Here is a 20,746-nt window from a genome sequence, read left to right as displayed (position 1 = left end):
AGCCTTGCTTTTCCCTGTGGAGGGAAATGCAGCCACAGCTCTGCTGCACCAGGTCACTGAGCAGCAGCTGTACTCACAGGTAGTGGTGGTCTCTGGTGTGCAGGGAGAAGGTGCTGCAGGCAGTGTCCCTGCCCTCCCCCAGGCTCACAGCTGCCAGGGGAATTGTGGCTGCAGGGCTCCTGCCCCCCAGCCCCAGGCAGTACAAGGCCAGTTCTCCTTCCCGCAGCTCTGCCAGGCACCTGGGGGACAAGGGATGGACACACAGCTCATTCCTCACTGAGGGCTTCTTACACAGCCTGGCCCTGGCTAAAGCACCCACAATGTCAATAAACCTCCACATTTTTACAGCATCCTCCATGGAACAGTCAAAAATATCAATAGCAGAGAACAAACTCTTTGAGATGTTCTTATTTGAGAGATTCTTGTTTTCATCTGACACCTAAATAAAGTGTGACATAAAATCTGAGCAGCCTGCCATGCCCAGTGAGAGCTAAAATTAAATCTGACCATCAATTCAAAATCACCCAAGTCCTGCTAATTTTTCAGCCATGCTCTGTCCCTCCCTCTCCATTTGCTCCTCTTGTTTATTTGGGATAGTGGATCTTTGGGACTGAGCTTCTAAAGGACTCCACCTGTGGATTCCAGCAGTGCATAAGGCTCCAGAGTTCTGTGTCTTCCAGGTTTCACTCCACCGAGCTATAAACAAATCCCCAAATTTAGTTCCCCATCATCCAGCCCAATATCCCTCTCCTGGAACTCCTGTTACTCCGTGGCAACCCATCCTGGACCCATCATTCCCAGGAGTCACTAGGCAGGAAAGGGTTAAAGTATTCTGCTCTTGAGGGCTTCCAGCAGAGGTGACTGTGCCAAAATTCGGGGAAAAGCTCTTTAAATTATAATTAACCCCAGAAGAAATGGCCTGAGCATGCAGAGCTTCCACTGCAGCAAAGTCCTGTGCTTTGGCCTCTCCTCTGGAATTCTGCCCTGCTCTTTATAACAAGGGGTTGGGCTTTGCTGTGGGTTTACTCTTATTTAACATTTTGCCTCCTCCTTTTTCTGGAGGGTTTCTGCCTTTCTTTTTCATTCTGGCACTTCTACAAAACTCTCCCTCCACTCTCTCTTCAAGGTGTGGCTGGTTGATTAAAGTGTTCTGCGAAGAATTTAAGTAAGTTTAGCTGCTCCAGAACAAATTAAACATAAAATAAAAATTGCATCAATTCCCATACAAGCAGTCAAAGTGATAGGAATTGTTTAATGGGGCTGGCAGTGCTATTGATCTCTGCTTTCTTCCAGCAGGGACTTATGTTTTAATCGGATCTCCAGATGCTGCCACCATCACTTACTTTGCCAGGAAAAAAAAAAAAAAAAAAAAGGAGGAAAAGAGAGGATTAATATCGAGAAGAACACAACAAGGGCTTTGCTTCACCAGATAAATAGAAATCAATTTGTGTTTGTTCACAAACCTGTTCAGCGTTGCAAGGTAACAAATCCTGGACACACTCGAGGATAGTGTTTACAGCACATACAGTGGCAGCCTTTTAAAACCAATTAAAATCATTTTCTGTGAAGTGTGAAGTCTTTTGAGGTAATTACCCTATGCAGATAATTACAATGTGAATTTTTTTCATTAGCTAGACAGAATTTTTTTTTCTTTAAGAAATTTCCAGGTGTTTTAGGAGCTGTCTCAGGTTTGTTGGCAGAATGGGGAGCAAACCATGGAAAACCAGTGGACTACTGAGAATGGAGGGAAAAAGTCATGAGAGAAACAAAGTCCCAGCATCAAATCGGTTCTGAGCACCATCACCATTAGAGATTTGTGCTGCCAATGCTCCCAGCAGGCTCCAGGTCACAACTTTGGTTTTTTGGGTGCCCTGACAGCTCATTGCAGTGCTTCCATCTCGTGCAGACTGAGCATCTACCTTTACACTTTAAAAACCAACTAAATAATAAAGTTATTATCAGCACATTCAAATCTAAATGCTTCTATCAGAAGTTTTAACAAAATGCAGAGCTCATACTTCACCCATTCAGAGGAGGTTAAGGTGTTCTGCTGCAGGTCCAGCAGCCCTTCGTGGATCACATCACATTCTGCAGCTCTCCCAGGGCAGGACTCTGCTGGTCTCTTGCAAGAATTGCTCTGAATAACTCTGCTCAGCAGGTAGATTATCTAGATAATAAGTGGCAGCAGAGAGAAAACTATTTTCCACATAAATTCCCTTGAATAAGACATCAGTAGTTGGATTTTACAAGTACAGAGCCACAGTAAAATGGGTAAAATAAATCAACATAAAAAAACTCAGGTCTTTCTATGATGCAAAACTCCTTAACTGCAATTTGGTTTTATGCCCAGCGTTCTAAACCTGTCAGTCTAAGGAGGATATAATTTTACTCTGAAGGGGTTACTGTAAACCAGAACTTTTTAATTCATGTACAAAGCAGTCCAGCACAAAGTTTCTGTTCAGCTCAGTTCAAGCCCAAGCAGCACTTGATTGATTCAGCTGAAATTCTCAGACAAAGCTCAAAGATGAACCACTGGCTCTTTTCTCAGCATGAGGACAATCCTAATTCATCCTTAAAATGGGGCACTTAATGAAATATCTTATACAGAGAACAAAAAGTGCTTGGAAAGCTCCAATTAGGATTCAGCAGTGCGCATCACCAGCTTTGTTTGCTTGTTTTAACACTCCAGAGCAGCTCCAGCCACGCTGTGGCTGCAGAGCTGCCCCCACTCTCCCATCTCACCTCGAGCTGCATTTACAGCTCCTCTGAGCTGTGCCAAAATCTGAGGCCAGACTCCACCCCGAGCTCACACTGCCTTTGTTCCATGTCCCAGCAGAACAAATCCATCCCTCCTCCCCTGCCTGTGGGATTCAAACAAGCCCCATGGCAGGGGGAAATGATGAGGAGGACTCCATTGATATCAGAAGGCTAATTAATTACTTTACTGGATTATAATAAAGAATTATTATAGAATTTTATCATAGTATTATAGTATTATAATAGTATTATATTATATATAATGCAATATAATGCAATATAATGCAATATAATGCAATATAATGCAATATTATATTATGTTATATAATAGTAACTATATTATGTTATGTTATATTATGTTATGTTATATTATGTTATATTACGTTATATTACATTACATTACATTGCATTATATTATATTACATTATATTATATTACATTATATTACATTATATTATATTATATTATATTATATTATATTATATTATATTATATTATATTATATTATATACTATATATTATATATTATATATACTATATATTATATATTATATATATAATATATATTTTATATATAATGTATATTATATATAATATTATATGATATGATATGATATGATATGATATGATTAATATAATATATTAATGTTATATTATATTATATTAACATTATATTATTTTATATTAACATTATATTATTTTATATTAACATTATATTACATTATATTAACATTATATTATATTAACATAATATTATATTACATTGTATATATATATTACATTGTATTGTATTACATTATATTATATTAATATATTATTCTATAATATCTTACACTACATCTAAACTGAATCTGCACAAGCACTCAGCTCCCCTGCTCAGAACCTTGTGGCTGTCTCCTGACCCATAGGACACAGCTTGCAGAGATTGGGTCAAAGAAACAAAACCCATCACTCTGGGTAAACAACCTCCATATTCCATTCTACTTTGGCACAAACAATGAGATAAAAATTGTTTTTTTCTTTCTCTGAGGTTCCTCGCTGCGATTCCCAGAAAATATCCCCGGGAAGCTGAGCTTTGCTTTTCCCTGTGGAGGGAAATGCAGGCACAGCTGCCTGCACCCGCTGGAGCCTCCATCCCGGCTGGGATTCACTGCAGTGCCTTCCCAGCTCACCTTCCTTTTGTCATCCAGGGACACAGCCTCCAGCTCGTAGTGCTGCCTCCCGTGGAACAGGATGCTGAAACGCCTCCTCTCCGAGTCCTCGCAGCCTTTCACTTGGGAGAAGGGGAACTGCTTCCTGATCGTGCCCTTCTCGATGTTGAAAATGGTCCTGGTGCTGAAATCAAGCTGCAAGAGAAAGTTCTGCAGCACTCCAGGCAAGTGGTGTTAAAAAAAAACAACTAAATATTTGTAGAAAGGCAAAGGCAGAATCCCAATTTTGCCACGTAAAGGTGTTTAGATAAAGAGCAGAATAAATAGAATTTATAATTACATTCTACCATCAAGAATATAATGTTTGTTTTAGTGACAAAATGCTCAATGTTTGTTTCAGTGGCAAAACCCCTCCCAGATATTCCTTGTAAGCTGTGTTTCCACGCGTCTCTTTTGATGAATATCCATCAATTTATCACTCTGGAATATAATTTCTTTTAAAATTCTCCTTGTCTCACAAAACCCAGTGCAGAAACTTCCCCTTCAGCACAAGCTAACAGCAGAACCACTCATCCAGTTCCTCACTCCTTCGCTCTCTGAAATGCAGGGGGTTAGAAAAGCAGTTCTAAGTTGGAAGTTAAAACTTGCTCAGACCACACCACCAAATGCCCACACTGTGGCCTTTTCCTCGGTCCTGTTTACAGCAGGAAACCTCCAAAGCAGAACCTTTCTCAAGATTATCTCTGACTTTTGAAGGCTGCTGGTAATTAGGGAACTGAAATTAAGCTAATCCAGCTTCCCAGACTGGTAACTTCCACGTCTACTACACGTCTCTCCATTTTTCCACTTTATGTCTAAAGAAATAATCTTTTCATTCCAAAAAAATTGTGGATAATGCTGGAAAAATTATATTTTGTACAGTTAAGATGTAGTAAATAAAATCCACCCTGTCGTATGCATGATTTGGATTGTTCCTTATCAAATGTTGTCCAAACTGAAAAAAGTTTTAGTGAAATCCAGGAAAAAACCATGAAACCTTAGTCCCTGACTTCATGAAACAGGAAATCACCATCAGGTGCTGTTGACAGAAGCTGGCTTTATTATATTTTATACACTGCACCAAAAGTGAGAATTGTTAAGGGTACCTGCAGGATCCGTTTCTGCCACCGGTAGTGTTTGTATTTGTAGATAATGAAGTTAAATTGGGAGCCAGTTAACAAATCCTGGGCATCCTGGAAAGCAGAACAGAAATCAGGAACACATCCCACGCTGGGATAACCTTGGGCCACCCAAACCCTGCTGTGCTCAGGTGAAATCTCTCTCTGTGAGCAGAAACAACACTGGAGCCCTGCAGGAGAATTCTGCGTGGAGACAGATGGAAAAATCCTCCTGCTTTTTGTTAATCACCTTAATGAAGGTGGGGAGAGAGATTATCCCCAAGGGCAGGGACAGGACACAGGGAATGACTCCACATTGACAGAGAGGGAGTTTGGATTGAAGATGAGGAAGAAATTCTTTACCCTGAGGGTGGTGAGGCCCTGGAGAAGAGGAGCCTTGCAGGAGATGCAGGGAAGATGGAGAGAGGGGATTTACAGGAGGGACAGCACACAGGGAATGGCTTCACACTGAAATTGAGGAGGGTTACATGGGATATTGGGATGAAATTCTTCCTTGGCAGGTGGGCAGGCCCTGGCACAGGTGCCCAGAGCAGCTGGGGCTGCCCCTGGAAATGTTCCAGGCCAGGCTGGACAGGGCTTGGGACAGTGGGAGGTGCAGGGAGATGGCATAGGATGAGCTTCAAGGTCCCTTCCAACCCAAACCAGTCTGTGATTCTGCAGTTCTGGGATTCTGCCCCACATTTATCAATGCAGGACTCGTTGCTACCCTTGGAATAACACCCCTTGTGTGGGTTTGAGCTCCCCAACCCAGGCAATGCCAGCATTTCCATGGAGCAGCATCACACAGGGCACGGGCAGCACCAGCCAGCTGCTCCTGCCCTGTTGGGCTGGGAATTGGGCTCTTTGTGATTCCCAGACCAGGATTGTATCCTGGAGAGCAACCAGACACCCTCTCAGCTCAGCAGGGCTCTCCAGAACATCTGAGCTTGTTACCAAACTCATCAAAGGAGCAGCCTCACCTTCCCAGCGTACACCTCCTTCTGTGCCAGATGCAGAGCTCCTTCAATGCTCACTTCTTTATTCTTCACCATGTTCATGATTTTGAGGATTTTTTCCTGGCTTAACTAGGTGGGAAAAAAAAAAAAAAAAAAGGTCAATCAAATGTTTTTAGAGACTGGTTTTTCATCTGGCTGTGGAGGACACAGAGTGCTCATGACACAGCCATGGTAGCTGCCATATAATTACAATTTCACTCATATTTTATCTTCTACTGACAACCTGCCCAGCAAATAGAATCTCCCTTTGAAACCTGGTCAAAGTCCACAAGATATCAAATATACAGGGGCTTTTACAACTTCAGAAGATGTGCTGGTAATATCTGGAGATAGAACTGCCAGGGGGAAACCCTTTTGAGCTAGAAACCCTGGCAAGAAGTGAAAACATCAATTTTGCATGGCAGGCTGTCTCATCCTGAGTGTAAAGCCCTGCACACAGGACAACATGAAAGAAAAATCAGGAGCATTTGAAATGTTCAGGATGAAGAGGGGGCAAACTGCTGTTGGTACAGGGAGGTGCAGCTGCCACGGGGACTCAGTGAAACAGGAAAAGCCAGAGTTCCACTTCCCCTTTTTCTCTGCCCAAAACAGCAGCTTGAGCTGCCAGTGAACTCCCCCAGGAATTTCTGTCACTGCTGAGTGCAGCAGGTGTGGCTGTGATGGCAAACAGGAGCCAAGCCAAGAAGAAAGGAGAGGGGAGGCTCGGGGGGCACAGGAGTGCAGCTGTGACACCACTGGCAAGGCAGTGCCAGGGTTTTGGGGGGGAAAAACAACCTTTGAGACAGACCCCGTGTGACAGCCACTCCCCAGCAGGGATGGGAGCTTGGAAGAGCCTGGAGGTTTTACCAGCACAGCTCAGGAACTTGGAAATTTTTATCCAGACTCCAAGATCCAAGGGGTTCCCTGTGCCCTGAGAGCAGCTGCACCACCTGGAGAGATTCCAGGGGCTTCCAAATGTTCTTCTCAAAGTCTCCAGTGGACACCCGGGTGCAGATCCCAGAACAGGATGTGCAGGAGGGTTGAGAAGGGACAGGAAGGTTGGGAAAGGTTCAGGGAGGACAGGGAAGGGACAGGAAAGGGGTCAGGAGGGTTGAGAAGGGGCAGAAGGGTGGGAAAGGGTCTAGGAGGGTTGAAAATGGTCCAGGAGGGTTGGGAAGGAGCCTCCCCTGCAGCTGGAGCACCTGCCCTGCTTGTCCTACCCCCCAAACAGAGCAGCTCCTCTGCTGAGCACCCAGCAGGGCAGCACGAGCTCCTCTCGGAGCCACACAGCATCACTGAGGCTGGAAACCCCTCCAGAGCATGGTGCCCAGCCTGTGATGGATCCCCAGCACGGCCAGTCCTTCCTTGGCCACCCCAGCCCCATAAAAGCCACCAGCCCCAGAGGTGCAGCAAACCCCCAGATCCCCCTTTCCCACACCACAATGTGCCCCACACTCCATGTCACCAAATTTCTGCCAGCTCAGCCACTCCCTGGGACACACACACACACACTCTGCACGCCTTTACAGCCCCCAGAGGAAACCCAGAGCAGGAGAAATATCCTGGTTTTAAAGGCCTGGAGTTTTCAGTGCTAATGTAAAGGTAATTTATGGCCCAGCTCCAGCTGCACGCAGAAATGGGAGCGGTGGGGAAGGAGGGAGAGCTGCCTGGTCGTCCGTTCTCAGCAGGTGCCCACAGTGACCTCGCTGCTGGGATTTGAAATGGCCACATTTCACACCTCACGTGCACTGGGTGGGACGAGATCTGGATGAGTCTTGTATTGTGGGGTGCCCAGGTGAAGGGAGGAATGATGAACCTGACTCCGTGTTCTCAGAAGGCTAATTGATTATTTTATGATCTATATTATATTAAAGAATATTAAACTATACTAAAGAATACAGAAAGGATACTTATAGAATGCTAAAAAGATAATGATGAAAACTGGTGACTCTCTCCAGAGTCCTGACACAGCTTGGCACTGATTGGCCAATAAATCAAAATAATTCACATGAAACCAATGAAACAATCACCTGTGGGTGAACAATCTCCAAACACATTCCAAAGCAGCAAAACACAGGAGAAGCAATCAGATAATTATTGTTTTCCTTTTTCTCTGAGGCCTCTCAGCTTCCCAGGGGGAAAATCCTGGGCGAAGGGATTTTTCCATAAAATATGACTGTGACAGACAAGACCATTCCCCACTGGACAGGCTCTGTGTGAGCAAACAGGAATGTGGCTCTATTTGAACTGGAAAATAGAGTTACCTTCAGGCAAAGCTGTGCCAGCCCCAAACTGCAGGAGCCTGTGGAACTCAGGAAGGGTTTTTGCCTCTTTGGCCTTTTGGAGAAAGGGTCAAAGAATTTTTGCAGCACAATGACAACCTTAATTTAATTTTTTTTCAAATTTAATGTTTTAAGATATTTTCTTTTTAAAATAAATTGCAGAAAGGAAGATATTCAACTCAATTCTTCTTCTTCCTTACCATCACCAAAGTCTCTTCTACACTCAAATGGATTTTTGCCCAAGACATGAGAGCAACAAGGAACATGTCTTAATTTGCTTAATAATGGATGAGGGAAAAAATGTTTACAAAAGAGAAACAAATCATTCTGTGTATTTAAATCCAGGAAGGTTTGTTAGAGAGTCAAACTCCTGACAGAGAATCCATCCCCAAGGAGCACAAAAGACTCTGCTTGGGGCAGGTTATTTTTAACAGCACCTTGTTATTTTACACCTCTCTTAACTCTCTGCACATCTGGAATGAGGAGAGAAACATTTCCACAGCTAAGAGAGGTAAAAAAAGCATTTTTCACCTCATGAGAACTGTCAGAATTATTTGTCAGAAGTCTGCCTGGCTCACTTTTAGGTTGTTGACAATCACATTTCATGGTATTTTTACTTGCAAATAAGACTTCTGTACCAGACCCTGACCTTTATCATTTTGTGTCTCTGGGGCTTTTCTCTCAGCATGACATAATTTTTATCATGTGTTTGTTTTGGTTACATTTTTCTTTAAAAAGAAACTAAATTTGTCATATTATCCACCAAAATGCCACTAAGCCAGTCTGTGTTATATTGCCTAATAAAATGTGACTGGAGCAACCAAACTGAATGTTTCACACGAGACCGAATAACAAAACTTAGAAAAAAAATAAATTCTTCTATTACAAAGCAGGCACATTAAGGAAATACACGAGATTGTGTTAATGATCACTCACCTGCCAGGTTACAGCAGCTTGTTTAAAACAGATTAAATTGTCATCACCCTCCCCAAATTCAGCAGAGCCACACAAGGGCTTTGAAAGAATTCACAATTGAAGGAAGAGCCTGGGGCTCCAGACTTTCTCTGGAAGGAGAGCTGAGGTTTTTCTGCTTTTGGCCTGGTACAAAATGTGTTTAGTGGGGAGAGGGGAGATTTCTGCCCTGCTCCGGGGCAGCTGCCAGCAGTGCCCTGCACATGGCCCCTCCCAGGCCTTCCTGCCTCTCCCATTTCCCTAAAAGGACCCACTAGAGGGTTTGCAGGGAGTCTGAAAGCTGTAGGACATCACTGAGAAAATCCCAGATCTGCCAGGACCCAGTGAAGGAAAAGGGTTGAAGCCACATCACCCAGGAGGTTCTGAGCAGGGCAGGGGTCAGAGCCCAGGACACCCCTGCCAGGGGGCCAGAGACACTGGGGATTTCAATCCTAACCCTTGGAGCAAATGACCAACCTTGTGTGAAGAATGACAACTCACAGAAGTTTAAGTAGAGTGATGATGAATTAATCACAGGGTGAAAAGTGGAGTTTTGGGGATTTTACTACAGGGGTCTAGGAGGCAAGATGGAGGGATGTGGGTGTTGTCCTGCTCTTCTTCCTAGCCTCCATCTTCTGGGTGATGGTGGCACATTTGGATTGGTTTAGAGCAGAAGTTGACAGTCTAACATAGGTGATAGGTATTGGAAAATAACGATAAATAAAGTACAGGTAGTTCACAGTATAAAATGCAGACACCAGCCCAGGGGCGGGCAGTGTGCCCTTGACAGACCTGATGGACAGAGCTCTGCGGGTCAGAAAAAGAGTGTTTTAGATAAGAGACAATAAACAACCTCGTGAACCAGAGCTGAAGAATCCCAACTCTTTATTAAACCATTGGGTTGGGGAAAAAAGAGACTCTCGGGGTCATCCTGACAGCAGGATGAGAGGCAGAGGGAACGCCCAGCAGCTGGGGCACTGCCAGGGGTAAAACACCAAACCTCTGGCTGCTCTCTCAGCCTGCAGCTCACTGCCCCAGAGGGTCACAGCATGGCTCTGGCTCCTGGGCTTCCCCAGGGGACAATCCCCCCCTGCCACCTGAGAGCCCTTCCTGCACTGCCTGCAGAGGAACCGGAGCCAGCCGTGGCTTTGGCTCAGCTTGTTCTTATTCCTCTCATCCCACAGCACCAGGCAATCCCCTGCAGAAATGCTCCTGGGATGTGTGCACGTGCACCCACGGGGGCACAGAGCAGGAAATGTGGCTCCCAGCCCCACAGAGGTGTCACACACACTGCTGTGACAGGGTCAGACATCATCCCAGACACACGTGGGGGAGATCACAGCTCACCCAGCCCTGTTCTATCATCTCTGGGGGCACAGAGCAGGAAATGTGGCTCCCATCCCACAGAAATGTCACACACACTGGTGACAGGGTCAGACATCATCCCAGGCACACCTGGGGGGAGATCACAGCTCACCCACCCTGCTCTATCATCTCCTGAGATAACAAAGCCCAGCCATGCAGAAATCCTGCTCCCTGCACCAAAGAGGAGAGGTTTTCATTCAGCTCTAGCCAAGCTTTTCATTGTTAAGCATTCCTTACTCTTGTCCTGATGAAACATTGAACATCCTCACCTGCTCCCTGCAGCTCCTGGGAGGGCAGGATGCAGAAGGAAGGGGCTGGGAGGGCTTGCTCCAAATCCTCTGCCCTCCAGCAGCAGCTTCTGGCTCCAAGGAAAAGCATCAGGTCAGGGCTAATTGCTGCTTTACAGGGAATTCATTAATTTTGAGGCATAAATCTGAGTGAAGCTGGCTCTGCCTGCATGCTGAATGTGCCATTTTCAAGACAACAGACACAATTTGGATTGCCTTAAAGCTCCAGCCTGGTGTTATCAACTTCCCTCTCCTGATTTATTCACTTTCACCAGGTTTGAACTCGGCCCAAAAGGTGCTGAGTGCTCCCAAACATTTCCAGTGGTTTTCTCCTAGGACTGGGGTATCTGAAAGGCCTTCAGTTTCAATTTACATGAAATCTCAAACCAAGTGACTGATGTAGATTTTTCATGTGGCAATACCCCCTTTTGCAGCCTAGAGACAGACTACTATTATTTGTCAAACAGAGCTGCTATTCATCATTTAAATTATCCATCTGTAATAATGTTTTGCATTATTTTTGCAGATCCATATCTGGCTGAATAGTATCTGTCAACATTTATTCAAAGAAGAAAGGATTCATCAAACAGGAGCTTGATTTCCTTGAAAATATTGGAAATTCTGCCACTTCCAGGAGGAGATGGAGGAACCCAAAGACATTTTATTGTAATTTATTTCTTACTGGTATAAAGGTGTGGAGTGATTGATTGCAACATCAAAATCTCCAAGAACAGTTCTCAAAACCATGAAAATATAAAGTGGTGCCCAGTGATGTGTCCACAGCATGGCTACAATGCCAACAATTTTAACTATTTTCAATATTGAAAATATCACCACATTGAGGAATCTCAAAGCCTTGACATTTCTTAAAATTCCCTCTGAAAAAATGACACTTTCTAAGTCTCACACGAGGAAAACACTTCAGGTTTTCCCTCAGTCACCAACACGGAGCCTCCTGCTCCTTCAGCTCTGAGAACTCATCAGGAAATGACACTTGGAAAGTCATTTCACTGTGAAAATTCAGGATAAATTGCATGGAGACTGATGTAGTTTTGTGCTACTTGATCACTGTTTCATCAGTGATCTGCTGAAGGACTGGAGATTATTTTTATTAAATTTGCAGATTTGCTGGGCAGCTGGAGAGAACTGAGAGGGGGATTCAAATTCCAAACAACCTTGACAAATGAGAGCAGCAATAATCTATAATTCAGCAAGCAGAGGGAGGAAAAAATCTGGATGTTCAGCAGGAGCTGCCAGCTTCACAAGCACTGGCTGAAGAACACATTTTTTGCAGAAAAAGCCCAGAAGTTTGAGCAGCTTGCAAAGTGACAGCAGCTCCCACCGTGGTGCTGCTGCAATAAAAGGGAATTTCCCTCGGGGAGATTCCAGACAGCAGCAAAACACTGAAATCAGAGAGCTCAGCACTGACAGGATCCTGCTGGAATGGGGGGCAGGATTTCCATGAAAAAAGCTGGATGAGTCCAGCTCAGGATAGTGAGAGTAAGCAGAGCTTTGGAAAAATGGGATTTCCAAGGGAAGGATTGGGATTTCACAGCCTGGGGCAGGCACAGGTTCATAAGGGAAGGAGCAGGAGGGTGGTGGTAAGGAGAAATAGGAGAGAAAATTACAGCAAAAGAGAGAAATTACATTACAGCAAAAGAGAGAAATTAATTACAGCAAAAGAGAGAAATTAATTACAGCAAAAGAGGGAAATTACATTACAGCAAAAGAGGTTCTGCTGAGATGTTTGGAAAATATAAGGATAACACTGATCCATTCCAAGGAAAATTATGGAGTCTCCCACCACTGCACATCCTTAAGAAGAATTAAACAAATGCTTTGGCCCATATTTAACCTTGTTTTGCACTTTAATTCAGTGCAAGCCTGCAAAGAACTGAAGGTTCCACTGCTTTTCCAGGGAAAGGGGCAGGCAGAGATTTAAAAATGTTGGAAAACTCCATCCAGCCTGTGAGCCTTTATTTCCAAGGCAGAGATATTCCCTGGAAATCTCCTTCAGGCACCATTGTTGTGTGTCAGAACCAGCCTCAGCATCACCACAGGCCTGAATATTTTAAATTAGACTTGATTTCAGAACAATACTTCACTGTGAATTTACCCAGATTTTTGGGTACCAAGGGACAGTTTAAATGCTCTGCTGCAAAATGGACTGAAATAGAATAAAGGAGGTGCCTCATACAGGAGCATTTCAGTTTGCTACTAAAATAATAACACTCTGTGCCCTTAGTGATGGCAATTAAAATAATCCACAGTGATAAGAAGCATCAAGGATTATCATATTTGCTTATTAATGTGAGAGTCAAATTAATTTTGTGAGGAAACAAAGATTGCTGGGTTCCTTTACAGCCACATCTAATTTTTTAGGAGAAAAACATGCATCCTTCTGCTCACAACCTCACCCTGTGCCCTCGTGTCTTGTAACAGAAAGATTTGTTCTAAATGGAATGCTAAAATTGCTAAATGCTGAACAAGAGGTTTCATCCTGCTGGAGGTTTATTAAATCACATTAACACCTGCTAAGCAAAAGGTACGAAGTGTGGCAGAGAGAGAGCACCACTGATTTCATGCACGTTCAACTGAGGATCCAGGGGCTCCACCAGTTTCCTGTTAATTAGCTGGAACATTTAATGAACAACCCCTTCATTATGCACTAATCAAAACATGGACTAAGAGCTTGGGAAAAAAAAAACCCAACGAGCATCCCTCTGCTGATGTATAATTTCTGACCTGGCTTTTCCTTCCCAGGATTCTGGGTTGTTGTTAAATCATCCCAGCAAAACCTTGAGGTAAATTTCTCCTTGTCCATCTCCTCCTAAACTCTGACAGGTTCAGCAGGATGTGATCCTTGTCTCTATACATGGCTTTGTTCTGTTCTTTCTCAATACTTTAAAAATACACTATTTTTTTTTTCAAATGGGCAGATTCCTCAGGATCAGCTACCTGGAAATCTATTTAAGCTAGGTCTTAAAGTCAGAAAATCATTTCTGTTCAAAAAAAAAGGGCTTGGGGATATTCATTGTGCTCCCAGGAGAGTGAATATTGGGAATATTCATTCTGCCACTTCCAGAAGGAGCTGGAGGAACCCAAAGACATTTTATTGTAATTTATTTCTTACTGGCATATAAAAATATATTTTATAGTAATTTATTTCTTACTGGTATAAAGGTGTGATTGATTTTAACAACATCAAAATCTCCAAGGAATTTTGGCAATATTGAGAATGGAACATGGAGCTCCAAATGGCTCAGGAGCAGGAAATTCAACTTTGTTTGGGTGTGAGGAGGACACACCTCAGGATGTGCTTTAGCCCTGTCCCTCAGAGCTGCTGCCAAGGCTGGGTGCACCTTCATGAACACACACCAGAAAATATGGACTCATTTGGCCTCATTTAAATAGAATTGATCCCTTGGTAAGTATACAGTGAAAATCCACTTTAAGCTACCTTAGAAAAGACCAGGGAAATAAAAAAAAAAAAAAGAAAAGAAAAGAAAAAAAAAGAAATAGGGGAAAAAAATCAATCATCTAAGAGAGGTGGCCTTTAAGAAAAAGTCTAATGAAAATTTTAGGGGAAATCCATGGGGATAAAGTGCTTTAAAGCAATTGATTAAAGAAAAGCAGGGTGGAAAAGCAAAAGGGTCTGACCTTGCAGCACGATCTTAGCAGCTCTCAGATGAAAAGCCTCAGGAAGACATAAAGTCTGCTTTTAAAAGGAGCTCACAAGAAGTTTCAAACTGGTTTTTCTCTGTGGGTATTTTGTCTTTGTGGGTGTTTTGGTGCTCCTGCAAGCCCAGCTCTGTGCATGTGCTTTCCTGGGGGTGAAGCCAGTGACAAGTGGCACCACCTGGCCGTGGTTCCTGCTTGCTCTCCGTCAGTAAAGCCCTCTCTGGAGGCAAACATTTGATTATTTCCACACCTGGGCTGCCCCTGAGCCCCCAGCAGAGCAAGGGGGACGATGAGAGATCCCTGAGCTGCCTGAGTGTCTGTGCCAGCCAGAAACACCCGGGCAAGCAGGGAGAGGGGAAAAAACCCTGCAGGGCTGGGCTTGTGCCCTCCCAACCCCAGCAGCTGCTCCAAAGGGATGGCAGCACCTCAGCATCTCCTCCAGCAGTGCCAGATGGGAGCTGCAATTTTATGGCACTTCAGGTGGAGCAATTGATGTGTGGCAAGCTCAAGAATTCAGTGTTTGGACCACCCATCCCTGCCCTTCTGATTTTCTCCTCTGCCTCTGCTCAGAGGAGAACTTTCAAAATGTGCAAGGGCAGCCCCTGCCCTTTTCCCCTGTGACAAACAGAAAGCCATAAAGAGGTTTTGTTTTCCTCCTCGTCTGTGTGATTGCTCTGGGGTTTGCCAGAGCCTGGCCTGGCAAATCTCTCACTTGGAGAACCAAGAGGAGCCAAGCAAGCAGGGCTGGATCCACCCAGCCCTCACCCCTGGCCAGCCAGGAGAGCTCAGAGCCTGCACACAACACAATCCTTCTTTTCCTGATTCCTCTTTTCCCGATTCATCTTTCCCTCTGCCAATCCCCTCTTTTCCCAGATTCCTCTTTTCACGGATTCCTCTTTTCCCTGACTGCTCTTCTCCCTGATTCCTCTTTTCCCTAATTCTTCTGTCCCTTTGCCAATCCCCTCTTTTCCTGGATTCCTCTTTTCCCTGACTGCTCTTCTCCCTGATTCCTCTTTTCCTGGATTGCTCTTTTCCTTAGTTGCTCTTCTCCCTGACTGTTCTTTCCCTCTGCCAATCCCCTCTTTTCCCTGACTCCTCTTTTCCCTGACTGCTTTTCTCCCTGACTCCTCTTTCCCTCTGCCAATCCCATCAGCTGTCCCAGGCACAGAGGAGCTTCCCACGACTCAATGCTCCCAAATATTGAAACAAGCAGACTGCTCCAGGTCTCTGTGTGTGGCAGGCACTCAGACAAACCCACAGTGCTGCAAGCTGATGTGTGTTCAATCCTGGCATATCAGTCACCTCCGATTTCACTAGGATTATCAAAAGACTGCTTTTGCCTATAATATAAAGCACTTTTTCTCCCCTCCAATTACCTTATGGAAATTTTTAGCACAGATAATATAAAGTGTTAATAAATCCTCTCTAGCATGGCAGGAGAAAGACTGATTTTCTCTCCTTGTATCAGGAAAAGTTTGCACATTTCAACTTTCTCAAGAATAAAGCACAGAAAAATATTGTCTCCTGCACACCTTCTGCAAACACTCTGTGATATATTAGAGCAGGCTGAGCTCAAATCACATAATAGTCCATTACACCAAAACCTACTGCAAATCCCTTGCCAATAAAGCACAAAGTCATCCCCAGTTTCTGACAAACCATCTCAGCTACACACAACAAGCAGCACTTCCACACCAGCCATAACACTTTGTGCTTTACCTGTGAAAAAGTGTCTGCTGTTCTTGTATTATCCATGTCTGGGGAAATTCTATTTGTTTCATCAGTATCCTACAGGGTGCCAAAGAGCAGTTTATTCATGAATCACACCTGCTTCTCCACAGCATGCTGCTCCTCTCTCTCTCTGCCTCTCTCTCTTATGAAATCTTGCAGCCAATGGCTTTTATTAAGTGTTACTTCCTTTTATGCTGAGAACTGAAAGAAACAATAATGATGCTTTGCTTCCTTATGGCAGCTCTGTGGAAAGACTAAAAAAATGTAGAAGTTTTATGTTTGCTTTTCCTGAACTGATATTTATGTTCCAGAGCCTTCCTGAAATCACTGAGCCCTGAACACTGAAATGCTGATTTATTACTATTTATTATGATTGATTACATTGCATCTGTCTGAACACCCAACATATGTCAGTTCCCACATAAATTCCATGCTAAATGTGAGGGAGTTTGCCTGAGGAGCTACAAACACAATGCTGAGTGTTCCCAGCAGTGTTTTTGTGCACAGCAGCAATTCTAACACATCTCCAAACTCCAGCATGGGCAGCTGCACATTGGGGGGAGCACCTGCAGCTTAATGCACAAGCTCCTTCTAAAGATAAAGAGCATTTTAAACTTTCTCTTTGCTGTCTGTACTGCTGGAGAGAATTGTGATTAGGAGAGGGAATTACCAACAAAACATTCCTGAAATCAAACCCCAGCCCTGACAAAAATTGTTCAGCAGCTGCAGGGAAAACACTCCTTGGTTTCCCCACCTTTCTGTGGTGACTCCTGCAACATCACAAACCCGTGTCAGAGTCAGTGGTGAGGCTGAGAGTTCTGAGGAGACACAGCTGGAAGGTGAAACTCTGCACATTTTGAAAGTTCTCCTCCAAGCAGAGGCAGAGGAGAAAATCAAAAGCTCTGAAACGTCAATGCAAAGCAGAGTTTTTAAGAAGCAACAGGAATTGAAAACGTTTGGGGTTGATGAAGGTTGAGTTCCTTCCTCTGCTGCTCTAAAAGCAGATTTTTAACAGAAACAAGGCAGGAAGCTGAGGGGTCAGGGCAGAGCAGGTGCCACTGGGTCTCTGTGAGCCCAGGGTGGGCTCTGGCTCAGCCCCACTCTTGTGTTTGGGGGGTGCCCCGACGTTGGAAGGAAATTATGAACCTGACTCCATGTTTCCAGAAGGCTAATTTATTATTTTATGATCTATATTGTATTAAAGAATACTATACCATACTAAAGAATACAGAAAGGATACAGACAGAAGGCTAAAGATACTAATGAAAACCTCATGACTCTTTCCAAAGCCTCAACACAGCTCGGCCCCAATTGGCCAATAAGTAGAAACAATTCACATGAAACCAATGAAACAATCACCTGTTGGATAAATAATCTCCAAACCACATTCCAAAGCAGCAAAACACAGGAGAAGCAAATTAGATAATATTGTTTTCCTTTTTCTCTGAGGCTTCTCAGCTTCCCAGGAGAGAAATCCTGGCAAAGGGATTTTTCCAGAAAATATCACAGTGACACCCCCCCAGTACAAATCCCATCCATCAGTGCCAGAGCTCTGCAGCAAATGGGAGAGAAAGGATTAGGGATAAACTCTCCCAGATCACTCAAGGCACTGGAAATTAAATGGAAGGTCAATACATGCTGATATAACCAGGCTTTAATCGTTTGAACTGATTAAAAGTAATTCTTTGATGGAGTGTTAGCTTAACACAGCCAATAATGTAACAGGGCCTGGCTTAATCCAGCTCTTCTAAAGAAATATTTAATAAAAGATTGTCTTTCAATGCCCTCAGCTCTGAGTGCTCTATGTCCAGTGTGATAGATGGAAATTTTCCACTAAACTAGAAACAGGATTCATTGGAAACACAATTCTTCGACAGCTATCTCAAGCCATTTGGTTAAAATAAAATAGCAACTAATTCACCTAGAATCCCATTTCTAGTACTGGCCTGTTCCCCTTAGAATGCTCAGCCCTTGAGGAACAACAATTTTCTTTTGAAATTAGAGAATCCCAAGGAACTCCTCTTTCCAACATGATTACAGCAGCACAGAACATTTCAGAGTGGGGAAATGTCAGGTTCCCCTCACAAAGGTTCTGCAGAGATGTGAGAGGCTCCTTTCCCCTCTGCGAGGCCACAGAGGCTGGGAGCAAGCACTTAATCAGAGCAGAGCTCAATTGCTGCTCTTGGAGCAAACATTTTCAATTAATCTGAAGCCCTTAATTACACCTTCCTTGAATAAAGGCTCTGGTGTAATTTCCCTCTCTTTGCTCTCAGTGAATGGATTCCAGCACATGCCAGAACCAGGAGCTGCAGCAAATTCCCTGCTGGAACAAAGCACCCTCCAGAGGGGATGGAAACCATGGGGGAAAGGGCTTGGAACCAGCCTGGAAGAACAAGAACTCTTTGTGCATTGTCTGAGCAGTGCACCAGGTGAAAATTTTGGACCAGCAGTGCAAGTTTGGCTGTAGAAAAACATCAACTCTGCTCAGCCTGGCCTGGGACACTTCTCACAGCTGCTCTGACACCCGTGCCAGGGCCTCACCACCCTCACGGGGGATTTTTTCCTAATATCCCATCTAAACCTATTCTCTGTCAGTCTGGAGCCATTCCCTGTGTGCTGTCCCTCCATCCCTTGGAAATCCTCTCTCTCCATCTTTGCTGCAGCTCCTTCAGGCCCTGCAAGGCCACACTGAGCTCACCCCAAAGCCTCTCCAGGCTGAACTATCCCAATTCTCTCCCTAAACCTCATGGTTTTTAGGCTAAAAGGGCTGGATTCTCTCAGATTCACTCCCAGAGGTTCTGAATACCTTTTCCCAAGCTTCCTTCCAGCCACGAGGTGTGAGCATCCCCTCCAACCTTCTGCTCTCTGTTACCTCACAGTGACTTCACAGGCCACAAACCAAACTCCCTGAAATTCTAAACCCCAAAGGGTTTTCCAGTCTCAGATAACCCCATGTGGACTCATTGTTTTGTGCTTTTTGTTGAAGTTAAAGGAAAAAACTCTAAATCTATGACCAGTAGGTTTTCAGTCAACCTAAATATGTGTTTAATAGGCAAAAGTCTCTTTTTCATTTCATTAAAGAACGTTCCAAAACTTTTTCATACATAAGAAATTAACATCATGAAATAAGTTATTTCAGGTTAAAAAAATGAGAGCTGAATTAATTCATTCTTTAAATAAATACAGCATGAACTTCATAAACACATTTTTGCCTCTCATTCAAGCATGAATGTTCCAGCAGGGCCGGAATGCTCCCACAAAGAATTTCAGAGTTGAAAAACAAAGCCTTTCCCTGAAAACTCACTTCACCTGAAAATTACTGCCTAAACCTGTTTTATAAAAAGGGCCCTTTCTTTTTTTTTTTCTTTTTTTTTTTTTTTTTCCCTGTGGAAATGGTGCTGAAACAGAGAAGTCAGAGCTCCTCGTGACTTTATGGGCATTTGACCTCAGCATTCCTCTTCATTTCCCACGATGGAGATTCCAACAAGATCTGAACAAAATCCAACCAGACCCCTTAGACAGAAACCCTGTCCCAGGAGGTTTTGGTTTTTCTGTCTCCTCAGTGCTGATGTAGCACAGAAATTGATGGTACTGCAGATTCCAGCAATTGCTATTTGGCCTAATTTTGATTCTGGTTTTAAGGACAATATTGATGCACGACAGGTTGTGCTGCACTGAACTGGAAGATGCATTAAATGCAAGGGGGGGAAGGAAGGGAAGAGTTTAAGAACAGAAGATGAGTTATTTTAATTTAAAACTTCTGTGAAACTAAATTCAGGTCGAGGGTGACATCTAGTGATGCTCAGCACAAATTCTACCCATTTTTGCAGCACCCTCACTCATGAGGAAAATTTAAACGTTTACCATGTTTCACCAGATGTGCCATGAAATAAATATTTTCCCATAAAATGTGAGTTTTAATTTTTGGGGGGCAATATGAGTTAATTTTTCAATTAATTCAGTATGCTGAATGCATAATGGCAGGATCTGTAAAAGTAAAATAAAATAAAAGTAGGAACTTGGAGGTAGAGGAAATACATCTGCTCATGACAATGAGGAAGTTGGTACACGAGGTCTGATTGTTGGAAGCCATTTTTTGGCTTCTTTTCTTATTTTTCACTTATTTTCCAATACATCTGCAAAGCACAGTGGCAGCTTGACACATAAATACAGCAAATCAGTAATTAGCAATGGAGCTATTAGTAATTCGCACGATTGATAATGCACAAACTACCCAGTTGCTGAATTTTAAACAACAAAAATGTTCCCAGCAGCTTTCTGCCTTGGACATTGGTCATGGTCAGCATCAAGGAAAGGGACAGCCCACACATTTCCAAAAATAACAATTCTTCATTTACCTGAGCAATTTGCTTTGAGCTCCTCACTGTG

At 43.7% G+C, this 20,746-nt stretch overlaps 1 protein-coding gene across 1 annotated transcript; it reads right to left on the bottom strand.

Annotated features, from left to right (window-relative positions):
- Window positions 1-73: 73 nt before the first annotated feature.
- On the bottom strand, window positions 74-16,522 carry LOC135282316 (uncharacterized). Its single transcript, XM_064391950.1, has 6 exons — window positions 16,346-16,522; window positions 6,046-6,150; window positions 5,054-5,140; window positions 3,930-4,103; window positions 2,019-2,167; window positions 74-239 (listed from the first exon to the last, which is right to left on the bottom strand). The coding sequence occupies exons 1-6, from the start codon at window positions 16,379-16,381 to the stop codon at window positions 74-76; spliced, it is 717 nt and encodes a 238-aa protein (XP_064248020.1). The 5' UTR covers window positions 16,382-16,522.
- Between the last annotated feature and the right edge of the window lie 4,224 nt (window positions 16,523-20,746).

Source organism: Passer domesticus, chromosome 16, assembly GCF_036417665.1.
Source record: "Passer domesticus isolate bPasDom1 chromosome 16, bPasDom1.hap1, whole genome shotgun sequence".
NCBI classification, from domain to species: Eukaryota; Metazoa; Chordata; class Aves; order Passeriformes; family Passeridae; genus Passer; species Passer domesticus.
This window is presented reverse-complemented; position numbering and strand designations above follow the sequence as displayed.

Excerpts from the sequence above, each read along its gene's own strand:
- LOC135282316 (XM_064391950.1), bottom strand. The coding sequence starts at position 16,381 with ATGGATAATACAAGAACAGCAGACACTTTTTCACAG. Across the intron at positions 5,141-6,045 it reads AGGAGGTGTACGCTGGGAAG|GATGCCCAGGATTTGTTAAC; the intron begins GTGAGGCTGCTC and ends TCTGCTTTCCAG. Across the intron at positions 4,104-5,053 it reads GGCAGAAACGGATCCTGCAG|CTTGATTTCAGCACCAGGAC; the intron begins GTACCCTTAACA and ends TTTCTCTTGCAG.